Source organism: Myotis myotis, unplaced genomic scaffold (genome assembly GCF_014108235.1).
Source record: "Myotis myotis isolate mMyoMyo1 unplaced genomic scaffold, mMyoMyo1.p scaffold_m19_p_53, whole genome shotgun sequence".
Classification (NCBI taxonomy): Eukaryota; Metazoa; Chordata; class Mammalia; order Chiroptera; family Vespertilionidae; genus Myotis; species Myotis myotis.
This window is the reverse complement of record NW_023416361.1, coordinates 241,838-269,194: the sequence shown is the minus strand read 5'-3', so window position 1 is coordinate 269,194 and position 27,357 is coordinate 241,838. Positions and strand designations below refer to the sequence as shown.

Here is a 27,357-nt window from a genome sequence, read left to right as displayed (position 1 = left end):
TTTTTTTAGTCGCTCCAGCTCCGTGGCCATGGTTGACTGGAAGCAGGTATCTGGGGTTTATTTACCTTCTATAATTGAAACTTTGTTGCCTTGAAAGGAGGCAGCAGCCAGCTGGGAAGCTTGGCTTCCTCCATCATTGGGGCAACCAAGCCTCCTGCTTGCGCCAGCTCCGTGGCTGCCAGCCACCATCTTGGTTGGGTTAATTTGCATACAGTCGCTCTGATTGGCTGGTGGGCGTGGCTTAAGGCATAGCAAAGGTATGGTCAATTTGCATCTTTGTCTTTTATTAGTGTAGACTAGTGGCCCAGTGCATGAAATTTGTGCACATTAAAAAGGAACTAATTAGAGGAAATATTTTAATATTGCTATTTGCCCTTTCTCTATAATAGAAGTGTCAGAGATTAAAGAAAATTAGTAAAACGTATATGAAAATTTTCCTCCTGTCAGAATCTGGGGCATGCTACAGGAACCAGAGTCAAGTCCCCTCCCACCCATGTGCGCCTCAAAATCACGCAAGACCCAGACCCGGCTGGCCCCACCCCCATTGGGTGAGATCCAGACCCAGCTGGCCCCACCCCTGTCAAGCCCTGCTGGGCAGGGGGCGCAGCCTCAGGTCCCCTGGCCCACCCTCAGGTCCCCTGGCCCACCCTCAGGTCCCCTGGCCTGGGGGGAGGGTGCGGCCTGAGGTCCTGCTGATCGCTCATTACAGCTTGTTATGGGAACCCCACCTCCACTGTGGGTGCAGCCATCTTGTGATGGCATGATGGTGTGAGGCTTAATTTGCATATTACCTCTTTATTACATAGGATATGAGGCCCCCTAGAACCATTAGAAATGCAAAAAATTCACTGTTAATAACTCATTCTAGAAATGCCCCCCTTAAAAGTCAAATGGCCCCCCTGTGGGGCGTGTGCCCCATGCTGGGACCCACTGGGCTAGAGACATTACGGCTGCCAGGTCCCTCAGGAAGGAAGGGCTGACGTGTAACTAGGCTCACTCTCTGCCAGGTGCTGAGTTGGGAGTTTCATGGACATGATCACACTAAATGTTAATGGACAGAAACTGTGAGGGAGGGTTGCTGCTATGCCACCAATTCCCAGTGGGTTAAGTAACTGGCCCAGAGTCACACGGACAGTCGATGGTGGAGCCAGGTCTTCTCCTGCATCTGCTGGGCTCCAAAGCCCATTCTACCGATTCCGTCCTGTTCCAGGTGCTGGGAGAGTCGGGGGGGGGGGGCTCCTGAGTTGTGTGGGAGGGTAGACTGTATCTTTCGTCCCCGCCAAAGCCCAGCACTGGTGATGCTGTGAGTCTCCTGGGCAGAATTAAAAGCTTCAGAGACCAAAGTCCAGCTCCTCCGGTGACCTCTGGAGGGTCCACACTGGGCAGCCTGAGGCAGGCGGTGAGGCCCCTGAGCCGGAGCATGAAGCAGTGGGGCCGATGGGGAGTGCCCTCCATTGCTGAGCCTCGAGCACAGCTGGGATCTGGTGGTGCCCAGGAAGCTTCCAGGCTCACACAGCAGGTGGGCAGGGTCCCTGAAATGGGACAGAATGTGGGTTTGGACTGGGAAATGGGCAAGAAAGCAAAGACCTGGTCTCTGCAACCTGGGCCCCAGCATGCTGGGGGAGCACCAGCTGGGAGGAGGGAGGGACATGGACGTTTACACACTTGTGTCGCCTTTCAGGTCTCTCCCTCCGGGTCTCTGGGCCCCCTCTCCATCCCTCCCGTCCACAGCACCATGCCTGGAACAGGTGAGCTCTGAAATGCAGCTTCTGAGTGGTGCCAGAATTCCTCTAAATAACGCCATGTTAGCACCAAAAGGCACTGGCCTGTCAGAACTCCTAAGGGATGCAGTCTAGGTGGAGGGAGGGCCTCACCAGGTAAGCTTGTGGGATGCTGAGCAGGCGAGGTTCAGTGTGTTTCTCGTGTTGTTTTGCTCGCAGTGCTTCTCACACTCGTGTGCATCGTACGTTCCTACCTGAGCCGTGTGGGGGGCTGGGGGCAGGCAGGGTTTTCCAAACCAACGCCCCACAGAGCCTGCTTTTCAGCAAGTGCCTGTCGCGTTTCAGAGAGCGAAGTAGGGTGGCCATGGGTCGGGTGCGCCGTAACTAGCAGCAGTGCTTCAAAGCCCTCGTTTGGGTGGTGAGACGTGTGCCACCTCACCCATGGGATGCTGTTTGGAAACTCAAATGCAAGAGCCCAGTTTAACTCAAATCTGCCATTGGACGGAGGACACAGGAGTGTGAGGGCCGCCAGGCCAGTCGCCCACCACAGGGACTGCCTGCTCCCCTCTCTCCCTGTTGGGCTTTTCTCGAAGACCATGGACCTTTTGTTTATGGCTATGGGAGCACCGGAGGCTGGCGATCTTGGATTGTGCTCTCGGCTCTCTTCCTCCCCTGCTCCCTGCTTCCCTCCCCCTCCTCTTCCTTCCTGTGGGTTCCTGTTTCCCTCCCACCTCTGATGCTGGGGCTGCCATGCCCCCCGCCCCAGGCTTTCCCTGCGTGGGGATGGCTCTGGCCTCCACCCTGCTTGTGTCCATGAGTCTAGGACGTACAGAACCAGCCGTGCATGCGGCTCCTCAGGGCCTGGTTTGAGGAGAGCACTGGCAGGGACCTCCTGGGTCTGGGCGCTCATGCCAAGATGGCAGGGCTGGGCAGATGCACGGGGCAGGGAGAGGGCGAGAGCCCTTTGGGGTCCCCTTAGGACCAGCCACATGACCCCCTGTGTTTGCCTCTCCTCATCCTCAGTGACCTCGTCCTGTTCCCCTGGGAGCAGCAGCAGGCCCTCCTCGCCCAGCGCAGGCCTCCCCACTTCTCAACACAACGCCAAGGCAGCGGCCAACTCCTCCAGCCTTGGCACTTCAGGGTAAGGTGCCGGGAGAGGCCGGCATGTGGCTGGGCCAGGAGCATGTGAGGGGTGCGGTCAGAGCCTTGGAAAAGAATGTGATCACGGGTCGGACAGGGGGATACGATGGCGGGAAGGACCAGAGCGCGGAGCCCCACTGGGCCTGGCCCAAGGGAGCAGGGTCCAAAGAAGGGCTCAGCCGCTGAGCATTCTGGGCAGGAGCTCCCCTCCCTCTGCCCTGGTAAGGGAGACAGATCCAGACCTCCTGTCAGAAGGCCAGGCCATCCCTTGTGTAGGAGTTCCCACTTCTTGCCAGAAGCCCAAGTTTCCCACGTGGCTGACACAGCGAGAGCCTGAATTTAGGGTGCACATGAGGGAAATAGCCTCTTGGGTCAAAGAATCTCCTCTGAAGAGTGTTCTTAGAGCTGGGGGGATGGGGTCCCTGACCCAGAACCCAGGAGACAGTGGGAGGTGAGAGGGCAGAGGCCTGGCTGTGCAAAGAGATGAACCCCAGGTTCAAGACCCGCAGCTCAGGAAGGTGGACAGCTCTCACCGGCCAATGACTGCACTGCAGCCACCAAAAAAGAGAGAGAACCCTAAAGTCCACCTGGAAAATGGTTGTGAGACCCAGTTCCTACACCACCAAGCTTGTCCTTGTGGGGCTGTGGCCGCGGGCTAGTGCGTGCACTGTCGGTTCCAGGACCCCGGCCCCCAGCAGGAAGCCCAGCCCTCCTTCCCACCTTCCCACCTTCCCACCTTCCCACCATCCCACCTTCCTGCCGGCCCACCTTCCCACCATCCCACCTTCCTGCCGGCCCACCTTCCCACCATCCCACCTTCCTGCCGGCCCACCTTCCCACCATCCCACCTTCCTGCCGGCCCACCTTCCCACCATCCCACCTTCCTGCCGGCCCACCTTCCCACCATCCCACCTTCCTGCCGGCCCACCTTCCCACCATCCCACCTTCCCACCATCTCACCTTCCCACCATCCCACCTTCCCGCCATCCCACCTTCCTGCCGGCCCACCTTCCCACCATCCCACCTTCCTGCCGGCCCACCTTCCCACCATCCCACCTTCCTGCCGGCCCACCTTCCCACCATCCCACCTTCCCACCATCCCACCTTCCTGCCGGCCCACCTTCCCACCTTCCCACCATCCCACCTTCCTGCCGGTCCACCTTCCCACCATCCCACCTTCCCACCATCCCACCTTCCCACCATCCCACCTTCCCGCCATCCCACCTTCCTGCCGGCCCACCTTCCCACCATCCCACCTTCCCACCATCCCACCTTCCCACCATCCCACCTTCCCGCCATCCCACCTTCCTGCCGGCCCACCTTCCCACCATCCCACCTTCCCACCATCCCACCTTCCTGCCGGCCCACCTTCCCACCATCCCACCTTCCTGCCGGCCCACCTTCCCACCATCACACCTTCCTGCCGGCCCACCTTCCCACCATCCCACCTTCCCACCATCCCACCTTCCCACCATCCCACCTTCCTGCCGGCCCACCTTCCCACCTTCCCACCTTCCTGCCAGCCCACCTTCCCACCATCCCACCTTCCTGCCGGCCCACCTTCCCACCATCCCGCCTTCCCGCCGGCCCACCTTCCCACCATCCCACCTTCCTGCCGGCCCACCTTCCCACCATCCCATCTTCCCTCCATCCCACCTTCCTGCCGGCCCACCTTCCCACCATCCCACCTTCCCACCATCCCACCTTCCCGCCATCCCACCTTCCTGCCGGCCCACCTTCCCACCATCCCACCTTCCCACCATCCCACCTTCCCACCATCCCACCTTCCCGCCATCCCACCTTCCTGCCGGCCCACCTTCCCACCATCCCACCTTCCCACCTTCCTGCCGGCCCACCTTCCCACCATCCCACCTTCCCACCATCCCATCTTCCCACCATCCCACCTTCCTGCCGGCCCACCTTCCCACCATCCCACCTTCCCACCATCCCACCTTCCCGCCATCCCACCTTCCTGCCGGCCCACCTTCCCACCATCCCACCTTCCCACCATCCCACCTTCCCACCATCCCACCTTCCCGCCATCCCACCTTCCTGCCGGCCCACCTTCCCACCATCCCACCTTCCCACCTTCCTGCCGGCCCACCTTCCCACCATCCCACCTTCCTGCCGGCCCACCTTCCCACCATCACACCTTCCTGCCGGCCCACCTTCCCACCATCCCACCTTCCCACCATCCCACCTTCCCACCATCCCACCTTCCTGCCGGCCCACCTTCCCACCTTCCCACCTTCCTGCCAGCCCACCTTCCCACCATCCCACCTTCCTGCCGGCCCACCTTCCCACCATCCCGCCTTCCCGCCGGCCCACCTTCCCACCATCCCACCTTCCTGCCGGCCCACCTTCCCACCATCCCATCTTCCCACCATCCCACCTTCCTGCCGGCCCACCTTCCCACCATCCCACCTTCCTGCCGGCCCACCTTCCCACCATCCCACCTTCCTGCCGGCCCACCTTCCCACCATCCCACCTTCCCACCATCCCACCTTCCCACCATCCCACCTTCCTGCCGGCCCACCTTCCCACCTTCCCACCTTCCTGCCAGCCCACCTTCCCACCATCCCACCTTCCTGCCGGCCCACCTTCCCACCTTCCCACCATCCCACCTTCCCACCATCCCACCTTCCTGCCGGCCCACCTTCCCACCATCCCACCTTCCCACCATCCCACCTTCCCACCATCCCACCTTCCCGCCATCCCACCTTCCTGCCGGCCCACCTTCCCACCATCCCACCTTCCCACCATCCCACCTTCCCACCATCCCACCTTCCCGCCATCCTACCTTCCTGCCGGCCCACCTTCCCACCATCCCACCTTCCCACCATCCCACCTTCCCACCATCCCACCTTCCCACCTTCCTGCCGGCCCACCTTCCCACCATCCCACCTTCCTGCCGGCCCACCTTCCCACCATCCCGCCTTCCCGCTGGCCCACCTTCCCACCATCCCACCTTCCTGCCGGCCCACCTTCCCACCATCCCACCTTCCCACCATCCCACCTTCCCACCATCCCACCTTCCTGCCGGCCCACCTTCCCACCTTCCCACCTTCCTGCCAGCCCACCTTCCCACCATCCCACCTTCCTGCCGGCCCACCTTCCCACCATCCCGCCTTCCCGCTGGCCCACCTTCCCACCATCCCACCTTCCTGCCGGCCCACCTTCCCACCATCCCATCTTCCCACCATCCCACCTTCCTGCCGGCCCACCTTCCCACCATCCCATCTTCCCACCTTCCCACCTTCCTGCCAGCCCACCTTCCCACCATCCCACCTTCCTGCCGGCCCACCTTCCCACCATCCCATCTTCCCACCATCCCACCTTCCTGCCGGCCCACCTTCCCACCATCCCATCTTCCCACCATCCCACCTTCCTGCCGGCCCACCTTCCCACCATCCCATCTTCCCACCTTCCCACCTTCCTGCCAGCCCACCTTCCCACCATCCCGCCTTCCCGCCGGCCCACCTTCCCACCATCCCACCTTCCCGCCGGCCCACCTTCCCACCATCCCACCTTCCTGCCGGCCCACCTTCCCACCATCCCACCTTCCTGCCGGCCCACCTTCCCACCATCCCACCTTCCTGCCGGCCCACCTTCCCACCATCCCACCTTCCTGCCGGCCCACCTTCCCACCATCACCATCCCACCTTCCTGCCCTGCCGCTGGCACTGGGCTTGCTCTCTCCCTCCAGGCCCTGGTACCGATGGAATCACCCCACCTACCTGCACTGAGCCGCGGGCAGCGCCTCCGCCCCACAGACGCTCCCAAGCGAGCGGAGGGCACCACCACCATGAGCCTGAGCTTGCCTTCTCCAGACAAGGCCTCGGAGGCCTAAACCGCAATTGGCTCGCGTGGGGCCCCCATGCCCTGGAAACACGTCCGTCCCGGAGCTGGCCTTCCTGCCCAGCCCGTCATTAGTTCTGTTTCAGGCAGCGTTGCTGCCCAGGCCTTTCCGAGAAAGGACATCTCGCCTTTGTTCTCTGCCTCTTCTGGGGACAGCACGCTGGGTGCCAGCCAGCAGGGTGCCAGCTCCGGGGACAGCACGCTGGGTGCCAGCTCCTGGGACAGCCACGCTGGGTTCCAGCAGGTTTCCAGGTCCTGTGACTGCCACGCAGGGTGCCAGCCAGCAGGGTGCCTGCTCTGAGCTCCTTCTGAAACCCGGGAGGAGCTGTGAATCTGCCGCCCCTGGCAAAGCCTCACCGTTTCCTCTGCTCAGCAGCTTTTTCTGACTGAATCTTCTTTCACCCGGTGTTCTCCGTGGCCCTGCCCCCTTGCATAGGACCAAACCCACTCATGCTTTCGTTCTCGAAGTTCCCTCCTCTTTAGAGAAGGACAAGTCCCTCCGACGCCCCCGCGAGGCTCCCTGCCAGCTACACCTGTCACCAAGCCAGGAGCTTGTCCCTCCCACCTGCCCTCAGCTCAGCCTCCCTCGTCTCCCGGCTGCAGAAGGAAGAACAATGATGCTATCAAAATGCCTGTATAGAGCCCTCTCCTGTTTTTTTTTTTTGTTGTTTTTTCATTATGTTCTTCTCTCCTTACTGCGGAATTTTCCAGCAAAATGTTTAACTCAGGTGTGAATTTCAAACGTGTCTCTGTAATATTTTATCATCTTTAAAAAAAAAAAAGGAAGAAAAAGAAAAGAAAAAACACCAGTGTGTGAAATACTGTGCTAAGTCCCACGAGAGTTCCCACTGGGCTGGGAATTCTTGTTAACGTCATGGAAACACCCCTGCCATCTCCTCTGTGGGCCACTGTGCAGAGATGTCACAGGAAGCCATCCTAGAAATAGAAACTTAAAAATAAAATCTGCATACCCAAGGAAGTGTGGAGATTCGGAAGAGTCTCACTGTCCCACGTGAATTTGTATAGTGATGACATAAACGATTCCACGGCTGATCAAACCAGGTTGAGATGATTGTTCCGTGGCTTTTGTTGTGGGTGGATGTGAGCGCATGTGATGACGGGGATGGGGAAAATGTCTCAGATCAATACATTAAGCCGATTACTCCCCAAACTAAAGCTGCAGATGCCATACATTAACGCGGGCTCTAACGCATTGAGAGTTCTTACTTTTTGACGGAACTGCTTGGAAGGCAGAGGAGGCGAGAGATTGGCTTCCTTGCTTTGTGAGTGGGGAGCATGGGAACACTCACGGCCCAGCCCTTTGGAGACATAGCTGGGACGAACAGCTCATACCTCAGACAGCCTGAAGGCCCATCGTTCCTAACTCATCATGGAAAGCAATAGATAGTTGAGGCGAATAGTAACTTACTAACCCTATGCATTTGGCTTTGCCATGTGCTGTAGCTTTGGTGAGGGCGTGAGAGGCATGGAAACTGTCCTCTGGTTTTCTTAGGTTATAAATACCTAAATGGTCACCATTCCTGAGGTAGTCCCCTGTGGGACGGGGGAGGGGGTACTAAGATTAGGATTAGACATTTGTTGCAAATAATAATATCCAAGTGAAAAATATACACATAAATGATTGAGTTAACTGCTCTTTTTTAAAAGATATATATTTTTTTATTGATTCCACAGAGGAAGGGAGAGGGAGAGACAGAAACATCAATGATGAGAATCATTGATCGGCTGCCTCCTGCACACCCCACACTGGGGATCCAGCCCACAACCCAGGCATGCGCCCTTGGTCGGAATTGAACCCAGGACCCTTCAGTCTGCAGGCTGAAACTCTAGCCACTGAGCCAAACCAGCCAGGGCAGAGTTCACCGCTCTTGGTGTTTAAATGGGGAATATATTAAGAAGTAGGAGAGGCCTATTGGCAGTAGTTAGTTTCTCAGGAGAAGTACTAGTTGAAAGGGGCGTGGTAGGTTACAAAAGGCAGCAAGAGGAGCCTTCTGCAGTCATGTAAGTCTATGAAAGGACCACTCCACCCCCAGGCCCAGCTGTCATCCATGCCCACGTGTGCATCTATCTGTTTGCGCTCTCCCCTTGCCAGGTGCTCACTCCCCCACAGCAATCCTGGACCCTGCTCAGATGAGCACTACAGGTTGATCTGCAGTGTCCCAGACTCCGGTTTGCATCCACGTGAACTTTTAAAAAAATACTTTAATTTTATAGCAGTTTCAGGTTTACAACACAATGAGACGATGGTGCAGAGATTTCTCCTATCCCGCTGTCCTCGCACAAACACAGCCTCCCCCATTATCAGTGTCACTCATCAGAAAGGACTTTTTTTTTTTTTTTTTTTTTTTTTTTTTACCAAGGATGAAACTACATTGACACATAATCACTCAAAATCCATAGTTGACCTTAAAGGTCACTTGGACACAAGTGTAATATGTTCATCATCATCCTATCATAACGAGTATTTTCACTGCCCTAGAATCCTCTGTGCCCTGCCCATGTCTCTTTCTTCCCCCTACACCCTGGCCAACCACTGATTTCTTTACTGCCTCCATAGTCTGGCCTCTTTCAGACGTCAGAGAGTTGGAATCGTGGAGCGTGTAGCCTTCCCAGATTGACTTCCGCTTTGTCATATGTACTTAAGCTTCCTCCACGTTTCTAATGGCTGGCAGCTCATTTCTTTGTGGCTCTGGGCAGTAGCCCGTTGTCGGGTGTGCCACAGTTTACCCATGCAATCCTACTGAAGGGCGTCTGGCTTGCTTCCACGTTTTGGCTATTACCAATACAGCTGCTATAAACATCTGTGTGCGGGTTTTTGTGTGAACATAAAACTTCAGCTCCTCTGGTGAGTACCGAGGAGCGTGATCTTGGATTGTACGGAAAGAGTGTACTTACAGCACACCTGTAAGAGTGCACAGACGCCCCACCAGAAGGAGCGAGAGGCCCTGCCGCTCCACACCCTTGGCAACATTGCTGTCCCTGTTCCGGGCGTTGGCGTTCTGAGAGGCCTGCGCTGGCATCTCACTGTTCTGATTTTCCATTCCCTGATGACATATGATGTGGAGCATCTTTTTATAGGCGTATTTTCCATCTGTTTACCTTTTTTTGGTGAGTTGTCTGTTAAGGTCTTTGGCCCATTTTTCAAACCAGTTGTTTGTTTTCTTGCTGTTGAGTTTTAAGAACTCTTTGTGTATTTTAGATAACAATCCTTTATCATATATGTCTTTTGAAAATATTTTCTGTCAAATCTGTGGCTTATCTTCTAATTCTCTTGATATTTCCTTTTGCAGAGCAGAAGTTTTTAATTTTAATGAAGCCCAGCTTTTCAATTATTTACTGGATGGAGTATGTCTTTGGTTGTATCTAAAAAGTCATTATCATATCCAGGGTCATCTAGATTTCCTCCCATGTTGTCTTCTAGGAGCTTTATTTTTTTAAAAATAAATTTTATTGATTTTTTTATAGAGAGGAAGGGTGAGGGATAGAGAGAAACATCGATGAGAGAGAAACATTGATCAGCTGCCTCTTGCACACCTCCTACTGGGGATGTGCCTGCAACCATGGTACATGCCCTTGGCCGGAATTGAACCTGGGACCTTTCAGTCCGCAGGCTGACGCTCTATCCACTGAGTCAAACTGGTTAGGGCTAGGAGCTTTATTTTTTACATTCAGGTCTACCATTCAGTTGAGTTCATTTTGTGAAGAGTGTAAGGTCTGTGTCTAGATTCTTCTTTTTCTCTCATTGCAGGTGGATGTCCAGTTGTTCCAGCACCATTCGTGAGCACTGTCACTTCTCCATTCCATTGCCCTAGCTCCTTGGCCAAAGATTAGGGGAGGATTTATGGGAGTCTATTTCTGGGCTATTTGACCATGATTAGGTTTTTTTAATCCTCACCTAAGAAGATTATATATACTAGTATACTAGAGGCCTGGTGCATGAATTCATGCACCAGTGGGGTCCCTCAGCCTGGCCTGTGGGAATTGGACTGAAACCAGCTCTCTGACATCCCCCAAGGGGTCCCGGATTGCCAGAGGGTGCAGGCCAGGCCGAGGGACCCCACTGGTGCATGATTGGGGCTGGAGAGGGACATGGGAGGTTGGCCATAGGAGGGCTCCAGGGCATGTCTGGCCTGTCTAGCTGTCTCAGTTGGCCAGACCCCAGCAGCAAGCTAACCTTCTGGTTGGAGCCTCTGCCCCCCTGGTGGTCAGTGCATGTCATAGCGAGTGGTTGAGTGGCCTTAGCATATCATTAGTATTTTACGCTTTGATTGGTTGAGCGGTCAACCAGATGATCAGACACCTAGCATATAATATTTTATTATATAGGATACATATACATATATATAATTATATATATGTATATATATATATAGAGAGAGAGAGAGAGAGAGAGAGAGAAACACTGATGTGAGAGAGAAGCATCAATTGATTGCCTCCTGTATGCGCCACACGTGGAGACTGAACCCCCAACCTAGGCGTATGGAACAACGCTCTAACCAATGGAGCCACCCAGCCAGGGCTTGGCCATGGTTTTTAATGAAAAAAAATAAACAGAATTATAGTTTACCTGCTCATCTTCCAGTAGCTTTCACTGTCTGTTGACTTGGGCAGTTGCTGAATAGATTCAACCTGAAAGCGAGTGTTGGTTACACTTCGGGTCTGCACGATTCCATAAAACTCACATCCCAGTACAGGAAGCGAAGCTTGCTTAGCTACTTCAGCATCTCATTGGGTGCTAGAGAGCCTCAGGCCAACAGCCAGTCGTTGTCCAGGGGAAGCTTTTCAAGTCTCATGCTTCGATCTTTAGTTGACTCAAGACTCGTGGGCCCTGGTGTGGGCTCCCAAGACTAAAGCTTTTGGATCCAACTCGAGAATGAGCTGAGTCCTGGGACTCGGTTGGGAAGCTGCCCTGAGCACCCAGGCTCCAGGTTCAGCCCCCCGCTCCCCCGTGCACTCAGAACGATCCTTTACCTCTCACACAGGGCACTTGCTGGCCCTGCTGCCCCTCTTGCTGGCCTGAGAGCCCTGGAGTGGAGGCTCTCTTTTTCGTTGTGTCCCCATGACTAGCATTGTGACTAGCCATAACAGGCAAAGAAGATTTTCAAAAATTGAATTTAATTTTTTTCTCTAAACAACTTCTAATGCCCTTAACCAGGGAAAGGAGTTGCGATCGCAGGAAAGTACAGGATGTGCCTGAGGGGATTGCAGTGCCGCAGGGCAGTACACCTCAACGGTGAAGGCACCCCTCCAGGGCCACACTGCCCGGCTCATTCTGCCTCCTGCTCACCCCAGCATCTCAGCCAGCTCTGTGCCGGTTCTCCGTTGTAAAATGGACTAACAATAGAGTGACTCAGAGCTGTGAGAATTAAAAGAGTTAATATATGTAGCATGCCTGGCACTGTTGGTGGAGGAGTGACCTGGTGTTGGAGCAGCGGATTTAGACCTGGTGCAGCACTCTCGGTGCTGGAGTTCTGGCTAATGAGGAATTCAGAGCCAAGGCTCAAGCCTGAAGACAAAATTCACTTAGAAAGTCACCGAGGCAGGAAAAGTGAGCCAGCTGACATGGGCTCATGAAGCAAGTCACAGAGGCAGAAGGAGGGCGCTTGGAGCTAGGAGAGGAGAGAAAGGTAAAGGTAATGCATGGGGTGGCGGGGGGGTGGGGGGGAGGTTTGGGTGTCCTCCCCGAGGGCCAGCGCACTGAATCCTCGTTCCAAGGGCTTTTATGAGGGTGGGAGTGTCCCTGGGGCCCTCAGGGGAGGACCTTTACCAGAACATGATCAGCTTCCCGGTGTGTCCTTCCCGGGGGGTGGTATCCACTGACTGGCCGGCACCAGGGCAGGGCTCCAGAGTCGATGAAGCTGGTCCTGTTGTCAGTCGTGGCTGCATTTCTGGGCCTGGAGCTGAAACAGAACCGAGGCCTGGATGGATTGGGTGGGGGTCAGAACCTCACGGGCCTGGGGGCTCAATGCTGAAAGGCTGTTCTCTGGCTCCCTTGTTCATTCCTCCTCTAAGGGGGTCTCATCCACATGACGGGCCACATGCCTGGGGGAGGAGGGGTCCGGGGAGTATCTGAACCCCATGGCCAGTGAAGTAAAGGTCAGGGAGTCTAAACCGCATGACCAGAGATGTGCTTGGGAGGAAAGGTCTCTCTGGAGGAGAGGTACCCATCTCCTCAGTGCTGCCCCTTGCTAGGCACCAGGGCTTTCTGTCCCCGGTCCATTGTCCTTGCTCTGCACATGTCTGCCTCGCTGCCTTCCACAGAACAATGCCTGGTACATTAATAAGTGTTATCTGCTATACTTGTGATCCTTATTGTCATTGTTATTCCAATGAATTGGGGGAGGGCTCCCTGTCCGCTGCTATCCCTAACAGAATAGAACTCTTCTGGGAATGTCACTATTGACAAGGACCTGACTTGTGGAACAAGAATTGTGCCCGCAGATATGTGAATCCCAACAGTTCAATCCCAGTAATGAGCCGCGAACCTGGAATCGCAGTCATCCTGGGATTCAGGTCCAATCAAGTCTTCCCTGAGGACTCGCGCCTTCTCTCCTGCCCTGAGCCTTTAGGCACCTGACGCTCTTTCCTGGGGAAGGTGGCAGCCAGAAGCCAGCTCCAGATTCACTCCAGAAGGAAAACATTCTGCACAAAACGAAAGGGGGAAAGGCTGAGGTTTGTGTGCACCCACTTAGGGCAGTGGGTCTCATGTTTCCTTCCTCCCTCTGTTGCCGCCTTTGATCTCTCTATTCCAACCCACTGGTACCAGGCTGTCTTCTCAAATTCATTTCATACTGATTTAGCTGAGTGTTTGTATAGCAGGGATTCTCAACTTAGGAGCACGTTGGAATTACCTGGGAAGCTTTAAAAAAAGATGGCTACCCACACAGGCTCTGATTTGTTTGGGGTGTAGCATGGACATTGGGGTTTTTAAAGGAGCTCCAGTGATTTGCTGTGCTCTCCCGGAGGAGAACCGTGGCCCGGATGTATACGCATGTCACCGGGGACCTCGCCACAAAGCAGATTCTGAGTCAGTAGGTCTGGGGTTAGGGTCTGCGATTCTGTACTTCTAACAAACTCTCAGTCCTGCACATTTTGCCGGCCCTGCGAACTTCGAGTAGACAGGGCTTGGGAAGCATGACACAATTATTCCGTTGCCCAGTAACATCCGAGGGGTCCTGCGAGTCACACACTAAGACTCTCAGCCTCGCATCCTCGGCTGGCATCAGCTATTTAAGATCCTCCCACAGCAGCGGTTCTCAGATACCACTCATTCTCTGACTGGCCTGGTGTGCAGCCTGCACAACGGGGATTTTTACACTTTCCAAGTGGTGTACACAACCAATAAGATTTAGGAGCCACAATATGCTGCAATCTACTTTTTCTTTTTTCCCTAATATACTTTTACATGTTCATTTCCTATTCATCCAATCAGCAAACATTTATTTATTTTATTTTTCTAAAGATATTTTTATTGATTTCAGAGAGGAAGGGAGAGGAAGAGATATAAACAGCAATGATGAGAGAGAATCATTGATTGGCTGCCTCCTGCACGTCCCACACTGGAGATTGAACCCATATACTAGGCATGTGCCCTGACTGGGAATCGAACTGTGACCTCCTGGTACATAGGTCGATGCTCAACCACTGAGCCATGCCGGCCGGGCTCAGCAAACATTTACTGAGCCTGCCTCATGCCAGGTACAAGGGAAAGAAAGATGAAAACAGTGCAGTCCTTACTCTTGAAGGTTTGGCAGACAAATGACCAAAATAAGACTATTGAGTATACCCAGGACCCAGCATAAAGGCGCCTCCTCCACTCCAGGTCTTCTGCTTATTTGGTGTCTCGCCCGTCACCGCCCCTCGCTGCCTGTGCTGATGCACCTGACACCCTCTTTACTGCATTTGAGTCTCTAGACTTATGTTTGGTCATCTCTTCAAATTTACTTTCCTTGGTGTTAAAATAGATCCAAAGAGACATAACAACAAAGAGCGCATACATGGGGATTTCCCCGTGCCAGCCCTGTGAGCCTTCCACGTGCACAGGGTGTGAAATTCTCACGCTAACCTTAGGAGAGAGCTTTCATTACTATGCCTGCTCTCTGGATGAGGAAACAGAGGCGCAAAATAGGTAACTTGATCAAAGACACACATTCAGGCATCAAGTCGGGCTTTCTCTGAGGTCTTATGCTTTGCTACCAACTCTGTGACAGGGCTGCCAGGAGAAATGACTCCCAGGGTCCAAGCCGAGCACTTCTCTGGGAATTAGTGACTGTGTGCTGCTGCACGCGTAGACTCAGCATGAGGGCGGGGCTATGTCCTGCACCTCCGCAGTGCCCAGTAGGGATGCAAGCACACAGTAGGTGTGCAACAGCCATGTACTGGACGGCCATCTCACCCGGGAGAGGCAGGTGACGGACAGTTATCCAAACAGACAATGAGCACACCAGCAGGAGCAGCAGCTGCAGGCCTCGAGTCACCACCAAGTCCACTCCATCACCCCCACGCCACCAGCCCCGCCCGCCCGCCCCACCCGCAGCCGGCCTTCCCCGCAGGGAGCCCTCGTCCCCTCCAGGTGCCCAGGCCGCGGCGCCTCTGCGCTCCGTCCTCCCGGCCGCGAGGTGCCCCCAGACCCCGCTCCTCCGCCGGAGCCTCCGTCCCTCTTCCCGCGGCTTCTGCTTCCGGGACCGGCGGGACGCAGCGTAGCCCCGCGGGGTCCCCGTCGCCGGCCAGGTAACGCGGCCGCGGGCTCGGGACGGGGCGCCGCCGGCGGGGAGGCAGGCAGCGGCCTGGGCTCCGAAAGAGGCGCCTCCTCCGCCCTGGGCGCCCGCGGCGGTGGGGGGTGGGGGGTCGAGGCCTGGCATGGGCGCCGGGGCGCCGGGGCGCGGGGCGGGGGGCGGGGGAGGGGTCGGTCGGGGGAGGCGTCTGCACACTCGCCGGTGCCCGCCCAGCGCCCTCCGCCCGGATCGGCCCGCGGGCGCGGGAGCTGGGTCTGGACCGACCTCCTGATCGCTCCCGCTTCCCGGGGAAAGCTGCACCCGAGGGGCTGCTTAGGACAGAGTGTGGCTGCCATTTGCACGGCCTGTTCTTTCACTGGGGTTTGCTCCCGCTGCTTCGCCAGGGATTAGGGTTCAGGGAGGAGGACCCTAAAAATAAACCGGCGGCTACGCGGCGCTGAGCCCGAGCCTGCGCGCGGACAGGAGAGAACATCGCCCCCCTCCCCCCTCCCCTCTCCCCTCCCCCCTCCGAGGAGGCGCCCAGTTCAGCTCAGACTGGACCGAATTGGAGACACACTTCTCTCTCTGCTTAACGTCCATTTAAAAATGTCAATTACATCTGACGTTCACTATTATTATCTAGGGTGTCCCCAGAAACTATACACACTCATTTCCGTAGATTCTTTTAAACTGTGAAAATGAACTGTATGTTATAATCATTCCAAGTGTCTACCTTTTGGGGGGACACCTGTGTTGTTTGAGGTGTACAGTGTAGTGTTCAGACAGCCACAATATCTGCAGAGTGACCCCGGCAAGGCTAGGACGCAGCTGGCACCATGATTGCTGTGCTCCCTGTGCTGTGCTCTCCATCCCTGTGATTATTTTGTAACTACCAGTTTGTACTTCTCAATCCCTTCACTTTTTTCACCCAACCCACCAACACTTTCCCTCTGCCACCCGTGTCTTTGTGTCCGTTTGTTTTGTTGTTGTTTATTGTGTTCCTTAGATTCCACATATAAGTGAAATCATGTGATATTTCACTCTCACCGCCCGCCCCCCGCCCCCCCAACTGAGGCTCAAGAGAGACTTGCCCACACACTCTTATTGGCTACTTACAGAGAGACCGAATTGGAACTCAAGTCTATGATTGACACCTACTGTTTTCTTGAATAGAAATCTGATGGTAGACGAAAGCTGTACGGAATGAAGCTTTCTCTGGAAGGCATTCTTGGGAGTGACATGTGTATTGAAGTGTGTTGGTCCACAGATACTATTTCACTTGTCAGAGTAGAATGAAGCAGTAAGTGTAGCCATGCAGAGAATTCCTGCTAGAGGAGACAGATATATGAAATGTTTTTGACATTTTTACTTGTACTTTAATAGAGGAGCTAAACCTATATAATAAAAGGCTAATATGCAAATTGTCCCCTCAGGAGTTCGACCAACTGGGAGTTTGACTGCTCGCTATGATGTGTGCTGACCACCAGGGGGCGGCGCAGAATGAAGGAAGGCCCCGATCGGCCCCGATCGCCGGCCAGACCTAGGGACCCTACCTGTGCATGAAATTCATGCACCAGGCCTCTAGTGAATGTTAATAACACTTTGGTTATTTTTAGAGTTTAGTCCTGTATGACTTAATTGACTCATTTACAGTCCTTCTTGTCCTGATATGTTTCTCACAGTGAAAATTCCGAACAATGGGTTTCTGTTCCATTTTTAGTAAAATAAATAGTGGCCCGGTGCATAAAATTCGTGCGGGGGGGGGGGTGTCCCTCAGCCCGGCCTGCACCCTCTCCAATCTGGGACCCCTGGAAGGATGTCCTACTGCCAGTTTACAAGGATGGGGCCTAAACTGGCAGTCAGACATCCCTCTCACAATCCGGGACTGCTGGCTCCTAACCGCTCACCTGCCTGCCGGCCTGCTCACCCCCAACTGTCCCCTGCTGCCAGCCTGCTTGCCCCCAAATGCCCCCCTGCCAGCCTGATCACCCCCAACTGCCCCCCTGCTGGCCTGCTCACTCCAAACTGCCCTCCCCACAGTCCTGATCACCCCAACTGACCCCCCACTTATTGCCTGCTTGCCCCCAACGGGCCCCCCTGCTGGTCTGCTCACTCCTAATTGCTGCCTCCCCCCCCCCCTCCCCCCGCTGGCCTGATCACCCACAACTGCCCTCCCCTCTTGGTCTCTAACCGCCTCTAGCTCAGCCCTGCCACCATGGCTTTGTCCAGAAGAATGCCCAGAAGGTCTCCCAGTCTAATTAGCATATTACCCTTTTATTAGTATAGATAGAGGCCTGGAGCATGGGTGGGAGCCGGCTGGTTTGCCCTGAAGGGTGTCCTGGATCAGGGTGGGGGTTCCCTTGGGGCATGCGGCAGCCTGGGCAAGGGCCCTGTGGTGGTTTGCAGGCCGGCCACGCCTACATGGGGTGAGGGTCCCTGCTGGGGGGCATGGCCAGCCTGGGTGAGGGGCTCAGGGCTGTTTTCAAGCTGGCCACACCCCCTTCAGGGTGGAGGTCCATGCTGGGGTGGCTGGCCAGCCTGGGTGAGGGGCTGATGGCTGTTTGCAGGCTGGCCATGCCCCCCAGCAGGGACCCTCAACCCCATGGGACATGGCCAGCCTGGGTGAGGGACTGAGGGCTGTTTTCAGGCTGGCCATACCTCCTTCAGGGTGGGGGTCCTTGATGGGGTGCCTGACCAGCTTGTGTGAGGGGATGATGGCTGTTTGCAGGCTGTCCACACCCCCCCAGCAGGGACTCTTACTCCATGGGAGTGTGGCCAGCCTGGGTAAGGGGCTGAGGGCTGTTTGCAGGTTGGCCAGGCCCCCCAGCGAGTACTCTTACTCCATGGGGGTGTGGCCAGCCTAGGTAAGGAGCTGAGGGCCATTTTTAGGCTGGCCATGCCCCCCCAACCCCCCCCGACCCAGGCTCCCAGCCCCTCCATGAGAGGAGGCCAGCCCCTCCTATTTTTTTCCAGCCCCTCCCTGAGCGGCAGCCAGGGCGGGCAGGAAGCTTGTCTTCCTCCATCGCCAGGGACAACCCAAGCCTCCAGCTTCATGGCCGATGCCATCTTTATTGGGTTAATTTGCATACTCAACCTGATTGGCTGGTGGGCATAGCGGGCCAGCGCACGCACTCCAGTGGGCCAGCGCACGCACTCCATGGTGACACGGGGGACGCTCCTACCCTGACCTAGGCTCCCTGGCATCCATGCGCACCACCCTGCCCCTGTCTCCCTAGTGCCTGTGCATGCACCAGCAGCTGCAGGGCTGAAACTTCCCCCGCATCGCCATGGCAACATGGGGGAAGTACCTGCCCCATACCTGGCTGCCCAGTGCCTGTGTGTGCAAATTAGCCCTCCATCTTTGTCAGGTTAATTTGCATACTCTCTCTGATTGGCTGGTGAGTGTAGTGGAGGGACAGTTAATTTGCATGTTTCTCTTTTATTATATAGGATTGTTGTAAAGATATATATTTTTAAAGATATTTTTATATCTCCACAAAATCTTCCCAATTGTACCTCAAAACCTTGCTTCCCTCTTTGATTGGATTTCAGAATGGAATAGACCTAGAATTTTTTCCCCCTCACCAAAATACCTGCACTCTGTTTAGTCCTTTATTTAGGGTTACCTCAGGTTTCCATTTGGACTGATAAACTTGTAACCCACATCCACATTTCAGTTGAGTTTAGTATCAGCGTAAAACCACTTTAAACTGCCATGTGTCATGTGAGCTCTTGCAGAGACCACAAGTGGTGGGGGTGTGTTTCCATAAGAGCTTCTTGTTGGGATTTTTGAGATGTGAACACATTTTCTAATACATGTCTTATATTACATACTAGAGGCCTGGTGCATGGGATTTGTGCACTGGTGGGGCTGTGGCCTGTGGGGATCAGCCTGCTGTGGGAGCACTGAACAGTCAGCTGAGCAGCTGTGGACCCTGGTCTGGCATTTTCTGGGAGCTGGAGGACTCGCCTCTGCAGGGGACCTGGTCAGGGGTGGGCCCAGGGACAATAGCACTGAGAGGCGACCATGAACCCACCTCCCAGCCTCCAGGGTCAGCTCTATGAGCCCAGCAGCAGCGGCGCTGCACGGCCTGCGGGCGTCCAGAGGAGGCAGCAGGGAGCAAGAAGCAGAAGCCTGGGGTGAGGAAGCAACGTCCGCAACGCAGGTTCCTGCCTGTCAGCCCAGGGTTCACAGAGGGAGCAGCCGCTCATCCCAGTCAGCCAAGCAGCGCTCCCACAGTGGTAGCGCACTGACCACCAGGGGGCAGCTCCTGCCTTAAACATCTGCCCCCTGGTGGTCAGTGTGTATCATAGTGACTGGTCAACCGGTCATTCTGGTCGTTCCACTGTTCGGTCACTGGGCTTTTATTATATAGGATATTATGCAATGTTATTGTCCAAGGTCAGTCATCACTGGGAGGTTACTTCTGACATTTACTGATTGTAACAGTGTGTTACAGTAGACAGTCTGCTAACTTACAACGCAGTTCCTGGTGTTCTGTCTACAGCTTTTACCAGTTGCCAACATGTTATCTTTTAAAATATTTTTTATTGATTTCAGAGAGGAAGGGAGAGAGAGAGAGAGAGAGATCGAAACATCAGTGATGAGAGAGAATCATTAATGGGCTGCCTCCTGCATGCCCCCAACTGGGGATCAAACCCACAACCTAGGCATGTGCCCCCCGACCGGGAATCAAACCATGACCTCCTGGTTCACAGGTTGATGCTCAACCACTGAACCACACCTGCCAGGCCCAATATGTTATCTTTGAGGAACATAGAGTCAGAAATCCAGCCACACTTAAATAGGAGATGCTTGGATGTGTATATAAGGAAGCAGGGCTCCCATGAAGGCAGTATCTTTATACTATGCTATCGTAGAAATGACAATTATACTCAAGTGAGCCCAGTGCTGTTTTCTTAGGTGCATCCTTTGTGTTTCTGGTGTCGGTCTCTTCATCAGAGGATGGCATTAGCCCTGTGTCTGCAGGTGCTGGGCAGCCTGGGAGGCTGGCTCTCCCTCTACATTTCTTGCTGCCACATGAATAAGCACCGAAGCTACGAATGGAGCTGCCGGCTGGTCACACTCGCCCATGGAGTCCTCGCGATAGGCCTCTCAGCGTACATTGGCTTCATTGATGGCCCCTGGCCTTTCACCTACCCAGGTAGGTGGGAGACAGGGTTTTTCCCTCAGGGATGTATAATCTGGGGGTAGTCTTAGAAGGTTAGGACTTTTTCCCCAGAGAATTTCTATAATATAAAAGAATATTGAAAATAATTTCCATTATCATTTCTATTGGGAGTCTTCATTGTTAGCTGTGATATTGTATGTCATCTATTGTTTCTGCTTTTCATAACTCTCTATTTTAAAACACACTTAAAATGTGCCCATTAATGATAAAATGCTTGTTATAATGTAATCCATCAAAATGTACAAAACAAGAAGCCAGTATCAACATCTTCCAACCACCCCCAAAACAGACACAAATGGGCAGTATTATACATACTTATTGGTAACCTGCAATTTTTACTTGATTGTATATTCAAAAGATATCATCTTTCCATGTATATGGGCATAGAGCTTCCTTTTTCTTTTTAATTATTACACTAGTGGCCCAGTGCACAAAATTTGTGCGCATTAAAAGGGAATGAATTAGAGGAAATATTTTAATATAGCTATTTGCCCTTTCTCTATAATAGAAGTTTCAGAGATGAAAATTAGTAAAAAAGTGTCAGAGATGAAAGAAAATTATGAAAATCTTCCTCCTGTCAGAGTTGGGGGCACGCTGCAGGACCTAGAGTCAAGTCCCTGCTCACCCGTGTGCACCTCTAAATCACGCAAGACCCAGACCTGGCCGGCCCCACCCATTGGGTGAAATCCAAACCCGGCTGGCCCCACCCCCATTAAGCCCCACCAGGTGGGGGTCGCAGCCTCGGGTCCCTTGGCCCGATGCCAGGTGGGAGGAGCAGCCTCAGGTCCCCCGGCGCACCCTCAGGTCCCCTGGTCTGGCATTGGGGTCCCCCTTCAAGCCCTGCCAGGCAGGGGGCATGGCCTGAGGTCCCCTGTCAAGCCCCATTGGGTGGGGGGGGGGGTTGTGGCCTGAGGTCCCCCATCAAGCCCCACTGGGCGAGGGGCGCAGCCTCAGGTCCCTGCTGATCTCTCGTTTACGGGAACCCCGCCTCCACTGTGGGTGCATCCATCTTGTGATGGTGTGTGACAGAGTGAGGGTCAATTTGCATATTACCTTTTTATTATATAGGATAATATTGTGCTCCATGCATTTACCATCATTTATATAGCCAGTGCCTTATGATTTGGGGCAGCTATATTTTTCAGCTGCTAGCTGTATAAGTGTTACTTTCTTAGAATACAAAAATCATATCCCCTTGTATGAGTTTGCTGGGGCTGCCATAACTTAAACAACAGGAGTTTATTTTTTTCACAGTTTTAGAGGATAGAAATCCAAGATGAAGGTGTTGGCTGGTTTGGTTTCTTCTGAGGCTTCTCTCCTTTGCAGATGGCTGCCTTCTTGCTATGCCCTCTCATGGGCTTCCCTTTTTTGTGGGTGTTTGTGTCCTCATCTCTGGGTTTTGTAAGGTCAGCCATCACACTGGGTCAGGGCCACCACATGCCCTGCTTTAATTTAATCGCCTCTTTAAAGGCCCGTCTCCCACTCTGAGGTCCGGGGTCAGGGCGTCAGTATATGAATTTTGGGGTGACATAATTTGGTCCATACGTCCCCTAGAATAACATTTTTAAAAACACCTTAGGCCAGGGGTGGGCAAACTTTTTGACTCGAAGGCCACAATGGGTTCTTAAACTGGACCGGAGGGCCGGAACAAAAGCATGGATGGAGTGTTTGTGTGAACTAATATAAATTCAAAGTAAACATCATTACATAAAAGGGTACGGTCTTGTTTTTTTTTAGTTTTACTCGTTTTAAACGGGCCGGATCCGGCCCGCGGGCCGTAGTTTGCCCACGGCTGCCTTAGACTGATAAACTTGTAACCCACATCTCAGGTCCCCCGGCGCACCCTCAGGTCCCCTGGTCTGGCACTGGGGCGAGGGTCAGAAAATCTAATTTTCTTAGATTTCTATAGTGAACTTCAGAGTTTCCTTCCAAACTGTCAAACTGATATGAAAGCAACTTTTAAGCTTTGTGTTGTCTCCATGAAGGTTCTTAATGGATTTGAACATGTCAGATCCTTGCACCCTGTGTTCTTGGATGTGGAACACACTCATTTCTGGGGTTCTTTCCAAAGTCCACTTTTTAAAAAAATATATATGTTATTGATTTTTTACAGAGAGGAAGGGAGAGGGATAGAGAGTTAGAAACATCGATGAGAGAGAAACATCAAACAGCTGCCTCCTGCACACGCCCCCACTGGGGATGTGCCCGCAACCAAGGTCATGCCCTTGACCGGAATCGAACCCGGGACCTTTCAGTCCGCAGGCCGAGGCTCTATCCACTGAGCCAAACCCGTTAGGCCCAAAGTCCACTTTTAAGATGGGTTAGGGTCACAGTGTCCAGCACTCTAACTCAGTACATTATGAAATTTATATGACATTCAGGACAGCGTAATTAAAAGCTTTGGAAACAGAATTTTAGCTGGAAAAAAAAAAGGAAAGAAAGAAAAGAAATTGTGTAGGATTTTAATTGAAAGAACAAAATAACTTGATTTTATGCTGCTACATAGAGAGGATACTGAAATCATTACTGGTGCCTAAACCACTTACTGAGAGAGATCTGATTCATCAGATCAGCATTTCTGGGGCCTGGAACATTGTTTGGTTTGATAAAGACCAAGTTTTCAGATTTTAGTCTTTTTTAGGTTATCATTTTAAAAGCATGTAATTACCATTGTCTTTTTAAATATTTTTTTAAAATATATTTTTATTGATTTCAGAGAAGGGAGAGGGAGAGACTGAAACATCGATGTTGAGAGAGAATCACTGATGGGCTGCCTCCTGCACACCCCCCACTGGGAATCGAGCCCGCAACCCAAGCATGTGCCCTTGACCAGAATCAAACCCCAGACTCAGTCTGCAGGCCGACGCTCTATCCACTGAGCCAAACCGGCCAGGGCACTATTATTTTTTATTTCAATATTTTAAAAAGGATTGAGAGACAGTAACCTAGGGTCCCTGTGTGAGGCAGCACAATCCCCAGTCGCTCAATTTGTTTCTGTCTTGGTCTATTTCAGGCTCACCCAATACACCTCTGCAAGTGCGCGTCCTGTGTCTCACCTTGGGCTACTTTATCTTCGACTTGGGCTGGTGCATCTACTTCCAGTCTGAGGGTGCCCTGATGCTGGCACACCACACTCTGAGCATCCTGGGCATCACCATGGCCCTGGTGCTGGGAGAGTCGGGGACAGAGGTCAATGCAGTCCTCTTTGGAAGTGAGATTACCAACCCCTTGCTGCAGCTGCGCTGGTTCCTCCGAGAAACGGGGCACTACCACAGCTTCACGGGCGACGTGGCGGACGTCCTCTTCGTGGCCCTGTTCACTGGAGTGAGGATCGGCTTAGGAGCTCGCCTCCTTTTCTGTGAAATGGTCTCACCCAAGCCCAGGTGGTTTATGAAGGCAGGGGGCATAGCCATGTACGCTGTGTCCTGGTGTTTCATGTTAAGCATCTGGCGCTTCGCCTGGAGGAAAAGCATCAAGAAGTACCATGCCTGGAGAGGCAGGCGGGGCGAGGAGCCGCAGCGGGCACATCCTGGGCATCTCCAGGCGCACTAGCCGACACCTACCGCGGCTGATGGGTGGGGTGTTAGCCTGGGGCCCAGGCTGGAAATAGGGCTGTTATGGAGCCATGCTTGTCTAACACATGTAGGTTTCAGAGAAAGGGCTCCCTGATCAGTCCGTGTCCAAGTGGAGCACACACCAGTACTAAACCCCTAACTCCGGCCGCGGTGCAGTCGGAGGCAGGCAGGCCGCATTCCTTCCGGTTTGTGCTGACTGTGGTCCTGCAGCTCCTGGGCAGCGGAGGTTCTTATCGCTCGGAGAGGAGCCCGGAAAAGATTGGCGCTACTTCGTCCTTATTCCTTTGAGGGGTGACTTTTTCAACAAACGCTACCCTGTTTTCCGTGTAGCAATTTAAGTAAATCCCACCATTTACTACAAAGTGAGTGCCTGTTAGGGAGACTCTTGCCTTTGGCATTCTGAGCATTGGATCAGAGAACGGCATCTACTTACTTAACCAAAGGGGGGGGCGGGGGAGGCGCGGTGAGGGGCAGAACTGTGGCTGCGGGGTGGGTTACTGGTTCAGCCTCCCTGTGCCAACGAGGTTGGGTCCCCAAGGCTACGCGTTTGGGTTTGGTATATGGTGAGAGGACTCCCTGGACCCAGCATGTAGTTGTGCTCATAGCTCTGATTCATCATAGTGCAAGGGCACAAGGAGAGAGCAGCAAGAGGAAAGGTGCCAGAGCAGACCCAGGGGAAGCCCAGGCCCACACGTCCGAGTCCTCTCCCAGTGGCCTCCTCTAGCCATGGCTTGTGACAATATGTGTGACAAGCCTGCCAAGGAAGCTCATTCGAGGCTCAGGTTTCCTTGGGCTGGCCACGCAGGCAGCCTTTGGCTGGCACGTAGCAAAGCTCCTGACTGCCAGAAGGGAAGTCGGTGCTCAGCATAAACCATGTGGCTTGTACAGTGAGCCAGGCTGGTTGGTTCATGGAGCTCTTCCCAAATCCGTGTTCCCAGATGCCCGCCAAGAGCCAGCCTTCCCAAGGACAGCAGCTCAGGCCTGCTGTGTTCACTCTTCTGCTCAGAATCCACAGAGCTGGGGCTTGGGTGAGAGATGGAGGAGGTGTGGGCAGGCTGACCCAGTCCTGCTGTATGGGTTCTGCTCTGCCAGGGAAAATGCCCCTTGTCAGGGCTTTTGTGCATTAATGTCCTGGGCATGAGCGGCTGTGATGGAATTCCACAGGATTTCCCATGTGGACGCCACTGGACTAGAGGGAGACGGCAGTTCCGACCGCAGGTCTGCTATGCTTCATGCAAACTAGAACCAAAGACCGAAGTGTGTAGTGGCCTCAGGGTAACGAGTCAAAGTTTTTCATTTTGGACACACCCCCCTTTAGTCCTGTTACTATTTTTTCTTTTCTCTGGAAAAGGCACCACCATCTGTGGACAACATATTATGACAAGGCCAGTCTCGGAAGGAACAACAACAACATGAGTGTGATATTCTCTGACCTCACCCAGGAAAAGCAAGAATGTAAACTTAGAACGAGAAGTTTGGAATCAAGAATTCCTGCTTTCTTTTACAGAATGTGGCTACTCCCTGGCCAACTCATTTGGGCAGGTCACTTATTCATTCTTTGCCTCCGTGCAAATCCTGGTGTGAATGAATGAAATACCCCATTGTGCATCTCATAGAGACATTAGGTAGCATTTCTTTAATGGAGGGCTTTTATGGGGGAAAAAAAGCATTATTTATTTATATCTTTGCTATTTGTTTGTTTGTTTGATGATGTTACTTAGATCGGTGGTGATGGGTCGGCTTTGTTGGTGGGAAAGTGTACAGGGCTAGTGAAGTCAGGGCTGAAGGCCAGTGGAAGTTTCAGCTCATCGAGGTCACTGGGAATAAGAACCTTATGAGGGTTCTTGAAAGTGTAGGTCACTGGCCGCACCAGCAGAGTGCTTGGGGCCACACAGAGTCATCATTGCTCCGTGAAATGCAGTTCAAAGGCATGTTAACAGTGCACCTTTTTAAAATGGTTGTCATTTGGTTAGAGTTTTGCTGGATGTGGAAATAATCTGACAGTAATATCTCTATCTCTTTTTTTTCTTCTGTGATCAGAACCCCTAAAATGCTGGCTAGTTTCTCTCCAACAAAATTATGGTCAAAGTCAGGTGCTGGGGAGTGCTGACTTCAGAAAAGCCTAGCAGAAAGTGGCACGGAGCGAGCTCTGGAAAGAAACGCAGCAGCTGGCTCTTAAAGTGTGGCCCCGTGCAACCCGCTCCATACCAGACCCTGAACAGGCTTCATCTGCTGCCAGTTCGTGCCCCATAACTCCTCAGAGGTGGAGGGGATGGGGATTGCGGATCTTGTTGCTTTGGGGTACTCCCGTGTGAGTGTATGTAGGTCTTTGAAATTTGAGAAACCTAAAGAATGATAAGGGAAAGAGAATCGCTCATCTCCGCTTATCTTGTTGTTGTAACTAGTAAACGTGAAGGAAACTGAGAGCTGTGAAATGAAGATGAGCACTAGTTGGGAAGCTGAGGCCACAAAGGGCTGATTGACATGCGGCACGGTCAGAGGTAACGAGTGCTCCTTCGCATCTGGATTACTGTGATAATTAACACTGCTCGAGAGGGTTTATATTTCAATATGATTTGTACTGTTTTATAAAAATAAACAACTTTTTATCCATCCAGAGTTTGCTTTATATTTTTGTTGTGGTTTTGCCAAGAGGTTTGAAAAAAAGTCCTTTGGCCTGCAGAAATGCTGACCCATGTTTATACGTTTCATGAAGTACCTCCCACCTGCTGCCTCTCATCACCCATTCCTGATATTCTTTACTTCTGGGGGCAGCAACCTATCTACAGAAAACAGTTTGGAAAAGAGGGAGGAAGAATGTAATTTCTTTGTTATGTTGCCCCATTTGAGTAGTTGCCTTGCCACAGTCTTCAGAACTGGATTCCCAATGCCCACAACAGTGCTAAGTGGTGGGTGCGCAGTAAGCATGTTGAGAGAATGGATGAGGAGAGGAGAATGTGGTTTAGAGTAAGCACCATTGTACAACCTCGGAGACCATGTGCCGGGAGCTGGGTCACCATGGTCATCTTTCTAGGTAAGGAATTAGTGACACGGGAGTGTGACGGGGCTTTCTGAAGGGATTCTATAGACCAGCGGTTCTCAACCTGTGGGTCGCGACCCCTTTGGAGGTCGAACA

General features: G+C 53.3%; 2 protein-coding genes across 7 annotated transcripts in view; both read left to right on the top strand.

Annotated features, from left to right (window-relative positions):
- Window positions 1-10,536, top strand: part of POU2F3 (POU class 2 homeobox 3) — a 101,649-nt gene extending 91,113 nt beyond the window's left edge. The window contains exons 11-13 of one of the 4 annotated variants that reach the window (XR_004967996.1): window positions 10-46; window positions 1,682-1,748; window positions 2,745-2,760. Coding sequence is in view for 2 of the 4 variants with exons in the window: in XM_036311241.1 (XP_036167134.1) it covers window positions 1,682-1,748; window positions 2,745-2,862; window positions 6,568-6,607 (225 nt within the window). In the remaining 2 variants the exon portion in view is untranslated. Of the gene's footprint in view, window positions 1-9; window positions 47-1,681; window positions 1,749-2,744; window positions 2,863-6,567; window positions 7,787-10,488 lie in introns of those variants that run through there. The other 3 variants (XM_036311241.1, XR_004967997.1, XM_036311243.1) reach the window with 3 other exon arrangements.
- Window positions 10,537-15,302: 4,766 nt separating this feature from the next.
- TLCD5 (TLC domain containing 5) lies at window positions 15,303-26,828 on the top strand. 3 transcript variants are annotated; one of them, XM_036311238.1, is made up of 3 exons: window positions 15,303-15,470; window positions 20,379-20,619; window positions 23,660-26,828. In XM_036311238.1, exons 2-3 carry the CDS (start codon window positions 20,421-20,423, stop codon window positions 24,196-24,198), a joined length of 738 nt encoding a protein of 245 aa, XP_036167131.1. In that variant the 5' UTR covers window positions 15,303-15,470; window positions 20,379-20,420; the 3' UTR covers window positions 24,199-26,828. The 3 variants fall into 3 exon arrangements, 2 of the variants coding, with proteins under 2 accessions (XP_036167131.1, XP_036167130.1); XR_004967994.1 differs by lacking the exon at window positions 15,303-15,470 and having other exon boundaries at window positions 18,424-20,619; window positions 23,660-26,532; window positions 26,627-26,828; XM_036311237.1 differs by lacking the exon at window positions 15,303-15,470 and having other exon boundaries at window positions 18,424-20,619.
- The last annotated feature ends 529 nt before the right edge of the window (window positions 26,829-27,357 follow it).